We start from the raw sequence: 12,533 nt of genomic DNA, 5'->3' as shown, positions 1-12,533 counted from the left end.
ATTAGCAACTGATCTCTGAAAGCTCTGGGGAGGTTTGTATTTATAACACTGGGAGCAGATTTGTCTCCTGACATACAAGCTGCTTTTCTGACTATCCAAGAACTGTCCTACTATGGAAATGATCATTTTATAGGGTGGGGAGAGTGGGGAAGAGAGCAGTCAGCATGAGGACTTGGTTCCAGAGTGTGGGAAGAAGGGTAACACCAGGAGAGGAGGGAAGGCGTACAAAAAGAAGTGAAGTGGAACCACAGGCTTCTTGGTAAAATTTGCCAGTTGCTTTGAAGGACAAAAAAAAAAGGCCTGTGGCAGTTATTCACACTGAGGTGTTAGTTAGTGACAAGGTGTAAGTGTACCCTCTCATAGAAGTCTTGGGATTACAAAATCTGATTGCAAAAGGCAGCCATTTAACCTAGAGGAATGGACTTCCAATAGTGGCATTTTAAGCATCAGTGTGAGAAAAGGTGGTAAGAGACATTTGGGATATGGGGGTATTTTCTGAGCATCCCGGAAATCATAGTTCTGCTTACATATGAGATCATCCCTCACTTGGGGAGAAGAAACCTCCTCTTTCCCAACACATCTGTGGTCACATGGCTTAGTGCTTGTCTGCTCACCCTACAATGGTTTTTTCTCCAGTCCTCTTCTTAGTGCTAGGTGGGAATTTGACTGGAAACGGAAGAGATGGGGGAGGTTAGAAGCCACGCAGCCTGGTCATTCCTATTGTAGCATTCCCTGAGGGGCCCTGTAGCCAGCTTTGCTTTGAACTGATTTTCTGCTAGTTTTCAGTCAGGAACACTGAATGTGTTCCAAGGATATTTGGTTACTAGCCCAGCCACCTTGGAAAATCTGGGAGAGGAGAAGGTAAAATATGAGGTGGTTTTTCTTCCTTCTGCAGTTAGGAAGCATGCTGTGTTGGCCCTCTAAAGATGCAAGGGGAGATTTGAGTCCATATCGCATTCCTAGAAATATTGAAGCTTAAAGAGGTAAAGTGCCTTGTACAAGATTATGGGGAGTCAGTACCATTGAGTTGGGATTGTGACTCAGTGATCCTGCTCTGAAGCTTTAACACCCATTCTGTGAAGAGCACAAATTTGAAAGCAGGAAAGCTATATTTCTGAGTTGGCTCTCTTGTTAAACAGCTGTGTGACATGGGACAAATCTTTTGGAGTACTAGTAGCCTCATTTTCAGTAATTCGCCCCCCCACCCCCGAAATACACACCATTAAGGGTGTTGGAAGAATGAAATAAGAATGAGATGTTAAGAATTTTATTGCATAAAACTAGCCTTAAGCATGACCATAATTGGTTTCTTTTTCTTTGATTCTACTGTGTCTTCCTCTCTTTCTCTTTCTCCCTATCTCCTGTTGAGTAGAATAATAGACTCCAGTGCCAGGTTACTCAGAAGACTATTGCAAGGAAGATTCTCAAGATCATTCTTCCACTGGAAAATCTCACCCTGCAGTTGCCTTGCCATTGATTCCTTGGTAGAAGGCCCGGTTCAAAAATCAAGCCACATTCTTTTGAGGCAAAATAATTCCAAACTTCTTTTTTGTTGTTGTTGTTTGTTTGGTATTCCAAACATCTGCCAGCTCCCATAAGAGCCATGACAAATATTATTTTGTAGGTCACTGTAGTTTTCCTTCACCACAAAATGCTGAGATTTGGAATAATTAGAGCCCAGGGGGCAAATGGGCCTGCTTCTGTCCTTTCTCTGATGGGTTTCACTCATGTCTGCCAGCTGCAGCTGTCTGATTGTATACGCTTGTGGGCAGGGGCAGGGCCTCTTAGCCCAGACAGAGTTAATTAGTATGAGTTAAACTCTTTCTAGGAGCTAAGGCTGTCTTTATAAGGCAAAAGTAAGGAACTTTCTTTATATCCTGTAAAGGGTCATTAATAAGTAGTTAACACCCTAAGAGTGAATTACTCAGAAATTGATGTTAGATCGACTTATATAGCAAAGTATAGAATTGAGTTAGTTACCCAAATTGCTGAAGCCAAAAGAAGTGCATTGTCTGTTTTCTGGGTATTTTAGGCCACAACATTAGGGACAGCATAGCCTTCATGTTCTAGTGGTTTGGGTTTTGGTTTTTAATTAAATGGTCCCTTCCTTATTATAGGTTTGAAGTGATTGGCACTCTTTTTGATAGTGGTTATGAGGGAAGGTTCTAGAATCAGTCAGACATCAAGTTATATCTTAGTGCTGCCACTTGCAAGTTGTGTCACCTTGGGCAAGTCAGTTAATCTCTTAAGCGTTAGTTTCTTCATCTGCAAAATGGGCATAATCATAATGTCTACATCAGAACATTATTAGTAAGAGCCAATGAGATTATGTATGTAAAAGCACTCATTCCTGCCTGGCACATAGCTAGGGCTTGATAAATGGTATCTATTCGTGTATTATTATTATTATTATGGATGTTATTATTGTTAGCCTTATCATTTTCACTACATACTGAGAATAATTTCATTCTTTTTGCTTGTTTGTTTGTTTGTCTGTTTGTTTGTTTTTTGAGATGGAGTCTCGCTCTGTCGCCCAGGCTGGAGTGCAGTGGCGTGATCACGGCTCACTGCAAGCTCTGCCTCCCGAGTTCATGCCATTCTCCTGCCTCAGCCTCCCGATTAGCTGGGACTGCAGGCACTCGCCACCATGCCTGGCTAATTTTTTGTATTTTTTAGTAGAGACGGGGTTTCCACTGTGTTAGCCAGGATGGTCTCAATCTCCTGACCTCGTGATCCGCCCGCCTCGGCCTCCCAAAGTGCTGGCATTACAGGCATGAGCCACCGCGCCCGGCCCATTCTGTTTTTTTTTAAACAGTTGTATTGAGGTATAACTTACCCACCACAAAATAGACTCATATTCATTACAGTTTTGACTGATGGAAAGAAAGGATGGTTCAACTCTCTAAGCCCCTCCCTAATGAAACACACAGCTCCCCTGATTTCTCTCCTTCCACTGTCTTATGGCAGGCACTTTCCAAGCTCTGGTTGTATCTTTTGTTGGTTTCAATTCCTTTTTTCACCACTCACTAGCTTTGTGACTTCAAATAATTCACATAACCTCAGCAATCCTATTTCCTTCAAATGAAAATGAAGGTAAGAATTTACCCTACTTGATTCACAGGGTTGTTATGAAGCTCCATTGTAATAATATATGTGAAATCTCTTTGTAAATGGTCTGCTGGGTTACTATAATTCACAAATATGAGTTTCAATAATATTCAAATGTAATATTGTGTGCTTCAGACATTAGATGCCTTGAGAGATTCAGATTGTGGCTGGAGTTATTTAGAGAATGCTTCGTGGAGGAAGGGGGGCATAAGCTGAACCTTCAAGATCAGATAGGACTTCAATGGGTGGAAAAGAGTCAGGGAGTGGGCAGTCTCGGTGGAGGGATTAAAAAAAAGCAAAACCACAGAGGCTGGAACAAACAGATAAGCACAAAAGTGATTTAAAATGTAGGCGGTGGCCAGGCGCCATGGCGCACGCCTGTAATCCCAGCACTTTGGGAAGATGGGGCAGGCGGATCAATTGAGGTCAGGAGTTTGAGAACAGCCTGGTCAACATGGTGAAACCCCATCTCTACTTAAAAAAAAAAAATAGCCAGGCGTGGTGGCAGGTGCCTGTAGTCCCAGCTACTTGGGAGGCTGAGGCACGAGAATTGCTTGAACCCAGGAGGCAGAGGTTGCAGTGAGCAGAGCTCGCACCATGCACTCCAGCCTGGGCAACAGAGTGAGACTCAGTCTCTAAATAAATAAATGTGGGAGGTAATAAAGTTATCAGGGCAGTATAATAGATGGGTCCCCTTCTGAAGCAACTGGGGGAAAAGATTAAATGAGATAGCATGGACTCCTTCCTTTCAGGAAAGATAATATCTTATTCATCTAGGAATATTAGCTCCATCTAGGCAGGGACCTTGTCCATGTTCTCTGATCCCTCTCTAACACATATTACAATTCCCGGCACATAGTAGGTGCTCAGTAAATGGTCAACAAATAAAAGAATGGATGGATGGATGGATGGATGGATGGATGGATGGATGGATGGATAGATCATAATGTCAGCTGCTATACTTGTCTGGCTGTTTTAACATTATTCAAAATCATTGGTCACTGGAGCGGGGACTGTCTTAAAACTCCCTCTATGTAGTACAGCCCCGTCTGCTGTTGGGATTTATGAAATTCTTTTCAATGATGCCAATACTCAGTGTGGTTTTTCTCCACCCTGTTCTAGAAGACTCCTTACCCCCAGTGAACAATAAGGTGACCAGCAAGTCTTGCGAGTACAATGGGACAACTTACCAACATGGAGAGCTGTTCGTAGCTGAAGGGCTCTTTCAGAATCGGCAACCCAATCAATGCACCCAGTGCAGCTGTTCGGTAAGACCCTACATCTTAACGTTCCTGCTAGGCCCTACTCAAATACAAGAGCTTCCTCTGTACTTGTACTTTCATTTGTGCCTGCACTGTAAGGTGTTTGAATAAAACATGACTTGCATTAAATCATAAGCCTCCTTGACAATCCAAACTCCCTGATCTTCACCCACCCTGAACAACTCTGTTGAAGGGCTCAGGCCCAATCATATCCCAGTCTTAAAGCTGTAGGACTGCTTAAATGGGCAAAGGTGAGCTGTTTGTGTTGATCGGCGCTCCTTTTCATAATAATTATACCACCAAAGCCTCCATCTGAAGGACTCACAATTATTTGAAGCTTTGGGAATGCTATGGGTGGAAAAGTCACTTTGACTATCTAGGGCCACTCACTCCAATTAACAAGAAAATGAGTTGTCTGTTAGTTCCCATATCTGAAGTATTTTACTAACCAGTTAATTCCTAGTGCCCTGCCATGAGAAAACTCTCTATAAATGCTTGGTCATGATGACTACCAGGACATTACTTGTCAGAAGAACTGCATTTACTTTACAAACAACGTATACTAATTATATCTTATCTAATATGCAGTCCAGAAAATATAATCGATAGAACTAGAAAATGGAGTAAAATGAGTGTTTAAACTGAAGCAGGAAGGAATGAAGTTAGATGTAGTAACAACTTTTCTGCCTGCAAGTGGCATTAAGCACTGGATTGTCAAGGGAAGCTATAGAATCTCTTCCCTTTAGGACTTTTAGTAAGAATATAGTATCTCAGTAGTTTAGGAGAATTTTCGTGTGGCCTTGCTTTCTTAATGGCCTTCCAGGAATCATTCTAGCCCCAAAAGAATGTGCTTCTAAGAACTAAGAACAAGGTTTAAGGAATAACATTTGAAAGATAGAAATTTAGGAAATCAGGATTATTGCAAAGACAGATGTAACCAGCAAGTAAATTTTATCCTCTCCCTTGCCTTGTGCTAGACTGAGCTGTGGCCATCAGATCATCTTGTATAGTTTTGTATTACCCCAGAGAGCTTGTTCCTTTGGTTTGGAAGGGAGAGTCTAGTGAATATTACAAATGGAAGCTATGAAATAAATCTTCATTCCTTTAAACCCCCAATCCAGCTGGGGGACCAAGGGTACCATGAACAGAGAAGAAAGAAACAAGACTATAATTCATGGTTCAGAGGCTCATGGCATCCCTGACAGACTACTTTGTACCACCTTAGACCATGATGCTCGACTAGGATTGCTAACTTTTCTGTGGCTTAGTCTCTGGCATGGAGGAATTGTAGGAGAAAAAAAATAATGCGTAATAAAATGTAGGAAGTACCGAGAACTGACGATGGGAGAGCTGGGGGGAAGGACATGCCATGTTTTGAGTCCCTGCTCTATTTCAGGTATTAAGTGAAGCCTTTACACTTATCCTAGATGCTTCTAATCTTAATTCTGTTTCTCCTTGGCAGGAGGGAAACGTGTATTGTGGTCTCAAGACTTGCCCCAAATTAACCTGTGCCTTCCCAGTCTCTGTTCCAGATTCCTGCTGCCGGGTATGCAGAGGTAGGTGTGTTATATCCCAAGACCCCTGGGTGCTGCTATCCTGTGTAGTAGAATTTAGAAAGGAGGAAAATACCTGTCTAATGTCCTAGGGAAAGGTAATTTTTATGGTAGCCTTAGTTTTTAAAGGTGGTTTAATTAACAAAGGGAAAAATAAATAAAGCATTGATTGTAAAGGCCACAGCCTTTAAAAAAAAAAAAAAAACTACAGGATGGAGTGCTGTGCTTCAGGGGAGGATGGGAAAGAGTCATCAAATGTGAAAATGAATATATTTATTTCTCCATCCTTAATCCCTTCTAGCTTGTTCCTTAAATTATTGTATCATAAAACAGACTATTTTCATTCATAGCCTTAGAAGGAAGAATGGACCTTGCAAGGAATTGATGTGGCCATTTTGAAGACTGTGCAGGGCAAATTTAGGTATACTTTTTAAACCCCATAATAAGATGGTGACAAACTCAATAAAAGCAAAACAGAAAGCATTTTCTCAAATTATATTCAAAATTGAATTGTCTTCTCACATTAGTCTTTTTTTCTTTAGGTTTTATTTTTTTTATAATGGCACCAGTTTTTTCTCTAGGTTCCTGGGATCAAGTGTAATCCCCTTTAATTTCTCCTTTGTTACTTCTTCTCAGATTACCAAATCTTTCAACAGTTATCTGTATCTCTCCCTTTTCCCACTTTCCAACTGGCAATATCCTTATTTTGTCCTTTTTCCTTCTATCCAGTCAACATATTTTTTGACCATCTACTGTATGCTCAGCATTGTGCTAGAATTGGGGTATTTATATTGATAAATACAGTAGATATATAGGGTGGTGCTAGACCATATAGCATCTTTATGTGAGTTACAAAAAGGATTCCCTTACATAAGATAATTTATTGCCATTTTTCAGAAAATCCCAGGGAAAGCACCTTTGTAGCTGTGGCATCCTTTTGCAGCACACAACCTGCACAACAATATATATAGCATACATAGCAGCCAAGATATGTTCTTTGCTCTTATGGAACTCACCAGAAAAGACAAATAATAAGCAAACGTGGAAATACAGATAATGCAAGTACTATGCAGAAAATAAACATAGGACTGAGATTAAAAATAAGTAGTTTATTTAGGTTGAGTTGTCAGGAAGGCCTCTCTGAGAAGGTGACATTTAAGCTGAGACCTGAAAGATAAAAAGAAGTCACCCATGCAAAGATCCCAAAGAAGAACATTCTAAGTAGAGAGAAAAGAAAGTTCAAAGGCCCCAGGCAGGGAAGAGCTTAAAGCATTCAAAGAGCCTAAGGACCAGTGTAGCTGAAATGTAGTGATCGTGGTTGAAACTGACATGGGATGAGGCTGAAGAGGTAACTAGGAATTAGACCATGCAGGATTCTGAAGGCCATGGGAAAGATTTTGGATTTCCATTTTTAATACATTGGGAAGCTATTGGAAGGTTGTGAGAAAGAGTATGAAGTGATCCAATTAACATATTAAAAGATCTCACTGGCTATTATTTCCAGACTAGACTGGAGGGAGGCAATAATGCAAGTGGAGAGACTAGCAAGATGGTTAGGGTAGTACTCTTTCCAGTGTGAGAAAAAGGGTGCTTGGACTGAGAACACAGTAGTGGTTCAGAGTGGAGCCTTTGGAGCCAAACTGCCTTGGTTCTAATCCCAGCCTTGCTACTTTGTAGTTGAATGACCTTATTCAACCTTTCTACCAATCTTTAAAGTGAGGATAATGTTAGCTCCTACCTTCAAGATGTTTGTGAGATTTCAATGAGATAATATAAGAGAAGGACCTGGCACAGTGTCTTGCATATACTGAGGACCCAATAATTAAAAGTGGACAAATTTGAAATACATTTGGAGCCGTGGTTCTCAACTATGGGTGCATATTGGAATTACCTTGGTAGATTTATACCAGATCAGAAGGAGGAGGATGTGATTCCAATATGCAGCTAAGGTTGTGAACCACTGAGTTAGAGGAAAAAAATTATAGGATTTGCTGGTGGGGGATGTGTAGGTGACTCCTATACATTACTGCCATTTTAATCTTCCAAAAAGCAATCCATCACCGTGTTACACCCCTGTTCAAAAATTTTTATGCCAACATGTATTTGGACTTACTATATGTCAGTCCCAGTTCTAACTAAGCATTTTACAGATATGAACTCACTTAATCTCATGACAACCCTATGTGAGGAGTACTATTGTTCTCCCTGTTTTATGGATGAGGAAACTGAGGCAGAGAGAGGTTAAGAATCTTATCCAAGGTCAGGTAGCTAGTGAATTGAGGAGCTAAGATTTGAATCCTGGCAGCCTGGCTCCAAATTTCAGGCTCTAACCACAGTGTTCTGCCACTGAAAGGGATGACTCCCTGTCGCCACTCAAATACATGTCAACCCCCAACTCTGATAGTGAAGGCCTTTCATGGTCTAACCTCAAGTTACCTTTATAGGTCAATATTCTTCCATTCATGCACCTCAGGGCCCACTGCATTATTCCTGTGCTCTCTTACCTTTTTACCTTTGCTCAGTCCTCTTCCTGTCAATGTTTCTCACACTTTAGTGTGCTTCAGAATTGCTCAGAGAACTTGTTGAAGTTCAGATTCCTGGATCACACCTGCAGAGATTCTGATTTAGTGGCCTTGGAGTGGGACCCAGGAATCTGCATTTAAGCAGACCCCATCGTTCATTCTGATGCAGAATGGTGGTCTGTGGACTGTCACTTTGAGAAACCATTCCTGAGACCATGTAGATAACCTGGAACCATGGATTTGTTTTAAAAAATCTGAGTTTAGTGCACTTAAATTGAGCACATTAAAATTCTGAAACCTGAGTGAACCAGTGGAAAAGCAACCAATTTCAGTTCCTGATTGGTTAAAGCATCTAAGTCCGACCATATGGCAACCAATTTGAGATGAATGAGTGGTGGCCATTTCATGATAAGGAACTGGGATGAAAAGGAGACAAAAGGGCTGTCTAAGTAACAACTGCACCTGTACAGGTGGGATGGAGAAAATGTTTCCTCTTTCTGGAAAATTCTTTTTCTCCATCCCTGCCTATGGAAATCCTGCTAGTCCTTCAAGACCTAGCACAAATGCAGCTTCCTCAGATTCTATTGCAGGCCGTCCTCAGGTCGCATTTTGATAAGTAGTAGTTGGAAGGCCTTTCTTTTCTGCCTTCCCACTTCCATCCCTAATTTCTCCACCCATAAATCCTGCTTATCCTTCAAAATCCAGCCTAATTGCCACTTCTTCCATGAAATGTTTTTAAATCCTGCAAACTAGAAGTAAACCTGTCTCTAGGACCCCTCAGCACTTAACCTGTGCTTCTTCTGGAGCATTTATCACCTTGTCAACTTCTGTTTTTTATTATTTGTGCCCATGTATTATCATCCCTATTAATGCATAAACTCTTTAAGACAGATACTCTTTTTCATTTATCTTTATTTCTCCCACTGTGCCAGGCAGAGTAGGTGCTCTTTAAATGAATGCACACTAGATTGGAATGATTACTAGAAATTTAGTCAGGATTTGAATTAGGTGCTACCAAAAAAGAATATGGTTGTTGTGCATTTTTCCCCCTGAATTACTGATTGACTGTGGTAGGTGGTGTTGACTATACATTGATTCCTCGTCAATAGGAAATTACGTGGTCTCATTCCTGATCTCCAAGTTGTTTTCTTCCCCTATACCACTTTAGGAAACTACAGTTAACATTGCTTTTTGGAAGGACTGACCTTGTTTGGACTACCAGTGTATGCTCATCCCTTTTAATATGCTATTTGCATCAGCCCTCATAAGTCAATATGGATTTAGTTACAGCCTAATTTGATTTATGCTTTGGTAAGGCCCTGGATCTTTCCATACATGTTTCTCACAATGTGTGTGTGTATATGTCTGTACTACAGTGTAGCTGTTACATTTCAGTCAAGAAAGATGGATATTTTGTTCCTCACCTCCTTTCTTGTCTTTGCCCCAACTTAATTTCAGTGTGGCTAAAAAGAAAGTCCATACTGAGCAGAGGTGTACATGTGGTTGCTAATATAACCAGTTGGTCACTATAATCCAGCTGTTAGGCTGATATTATTCCCTTTGGGGAAAAGGATATGTGAAATCTAAACTGGAAAACAATTGATAATAGAAAGGAAAGGCAACAGTGAAAAGACATGTCACTGCAACCTAGGGGCAATACGGTATAATGCAAAGGACAGAGGCTCTGAAGCCAGAAGGTCATAGATTTGACATTGCAGGGCTACCACCTACGAGTGCTGTTATCTTGGACAAACTATTTAACCACTCAAAACCTTGGTTTTCTCAGGTGTAAAAATGGAGATTATGCTTACTACGTATGAAATGGGTTGTGTAGATTAACTGAGATGGCATAGAGTGCTAGGAGATGGCCTAATACAGAGTTATTGGTTTATAAGTAACAATTACTATATTTTATATAGTAATTACTATATTTATTACCCCCGAGTTAAGTATCATTGCACCTTCTCCTCTATCTTTGATAGTTTTGCCTTTTTAAAATGTAATCTCCATAGACAGAACTTTAGTTCTAGTTCTTCTTGTGGTAACAGATCCTGGAACTAGCTATTTTATGTACTGTTCTATCGTTACAATTTAAATTTCTTTTCTTTTTTATGTCCTCAGAAGCAACAGATAAAAGCTAGTTATTACTGGCCATGTATTGTCCCTTTATATACTTGATAATTCATTAAGTTCTTTCTTTGCAACCTCTCATCCAGCCTAAATGCACAATTTTCTTTCATCTTCCTTTATAAAGACTAAATCCTACACTTTTATAAAAATTGTTGTTCTTTCATTGCCTCCAGTTTCTTTGCATCTTTCAGCTGTATATAATGTGGTTGAAACTCCTTTGAAGTTCTAACTTTTGAAGCACCTAGTTATTTTTTCCCATGGAAATGACGTTTTTACAATACTGTATCTTATATAAGCGTATTACTCATACAGCAGGGAACCCAGAAACCTCTCCCCTATGCTGGCCACCCTGACTGCAGGCCAAATACTGAAGAAGAAATAATCTTTTGACTGCTGAACTTGCAAACCTTCATATAAAGGGCATTGAAATAGCCTCTCTGCACTGTCCCCAAACACTAATGTGTGTCTTTCTTCCTGGGTCAGACAGCAATCCTAGACGCGGATTGAATCTCAGACCTAGCCTTCGTTGGCTAGACGTGTCTTTGAGGCTGGGACAGTCAAGGAGAGCGTTGGCAGAATGTGTGTCATTGCTAGCACTTCAGCAAACCTCATTAGGACTGGAAGCATAGTGCAAACAGCCACTGGAACCTTAAGGGAAATTTTATCAGAAGAAAAAATCTCTTCAGATCCTGTGTTAGTTTGCTAAGGATGATAGCCTCCAACTCCATCTATCTTCCTGCAAAAGACATGCTCTCATTCATTTTTATGGCTGCATAGTATTCCATGGTGTATATATACCACATTTTGTTTATCCAATCTGTCATTGATGGGCATTTAGGTTGATTCTGTGTCTTCAGAATTGTGAATACTGCTGCAATGAACATTTGCGTGCATGTGTCTTTTTTTTTTCCCAAATACTGCATGTTCTCACTTATAAGTGGGAGCTAAATGATGAGAACTTACGAACACAAAGAAGGAAATAACAGACACTGGGGTCTTCTTGAGGATGGAGGGTGAGAGGAGGGAGAGAAGCAGGAAAGAATCTGTACAACAAACCCTCATGACAGGAGTTTACCTATGTAACAGACTTTCATAGGTATCCTCAAACCTAAAATAAAAGTTTTTTTTTTTTTAAATCTCTTCAGAGATTATACTACTGCCACATTCTGGGAAGGCAGGCTTCAAACCCAAACCCACACCCAGCTTCCCTCCACCATTGATCATTTCCACTTCCTGTCCCCTGCTCATCTTGCCAAAACAACAGGGAAGGCTATGTACTTGGACTCTAGACAAGGGAAAGGTATTTGGGGTAGGTATTAACTGTATTGAAAGCCAAGTATGCATTTAGTAAATGGTGTCTAAATGTAGCACGTACAATGTGCCAGACAATGTTCTAAGCACCTATGTGTGGAATAGCTCATTTGATCCTCGCAAAAATAGTAGCAACTATTTGTATCCCCATTCTACAGATGCGGAAGCTAAGGCAGAAAAGTTGAGTGATTTGTCCAAGGACAAATGGTAGTAAGTGGCAGAGCTAGAATTTTAACCTGGTCAGTCTGGCTTCAGAGTTTCAAGCTCTTAACTTCTATACTACCTGTTGGGACCCATTCATAGGAGTATGACAAGGATATCTCCTAGTACAGGGGAGTAAAGGGGAAGACGGGACATGCATGGCACATTATTGTGTGCAGATACTCCTAAGAGAGTATCTTACCACACTGCCCATGTTTTCCCATCAAGGCCTTAACTTACCCTTCTCTCACTCTAGGCTTAAAGTGTCTTGAGTGTAAATGTCTACTTTCTTTCATTCAGCAAACATTGTTAAGCAATCACTAAGAGCCTGGCACTGCACCAGTGCTAGAGATACAATGCTGAACAAAAATGGACATGGAACCTGCCTTCATGGAGTTTTAGTAGGGAACATAGACACCACGTCATGATATAAGTAATTATAAAAT

The 12,533-nt window shown here is 40.6% G+C and overlaps 1 protein-coding gene across 6 annotated transcripts in view; it reads left to right on the top strand.

The window, feature by feature from the left end:
• The window catches only part of CHRDL1 (chordin like 1), a 125,684-nt gene that overhangs the window by 70,427 nt on the left and 42,724 nt on the right, over window positions 1-12,533 (top strand). For 4 of the 6 annotated variants that reach the window (XM_016943924.3, XM_016943925.3, XM_016943928.3 and 1 more), the window contains exons 5-6: window positions 4,231-4,376; window positions 5,833-5,926. In XM_016943924.3, coding sequence (XP_016799413.1) covers window positions 4,231-4,376; window positions 5,833-5,926 — 240 coding nt within the window. The remainder of the gene's footprint in view (window positions 1-4,230; window positions 4,377-5,832; window positions 5,927-12,533) is intronic. The other 2 variants (XM_016943926.3, XM_054677122.2) reach the window with 1 other exon arrangement.

This window comes from Pan troglodytes, chromosome X (assembly GCF_028858775.2).
Source record: "Pan troglodytes isolate AG18354 chromosome X, NHGRI_mPanTro3-v2.0_pri, whole genome shotgun sequence".
Lineage (NCBI taxonomy): Eukaryota > Metazoa > Chordata > Mammalia > Primates > Hominidae > Pan > Pan troglodytes.
The sequence above is the reverse complement of the archived record's forward strand: the minus strand, read 5'-3'. Positions and strand labels throughout refer to the sequence as shown.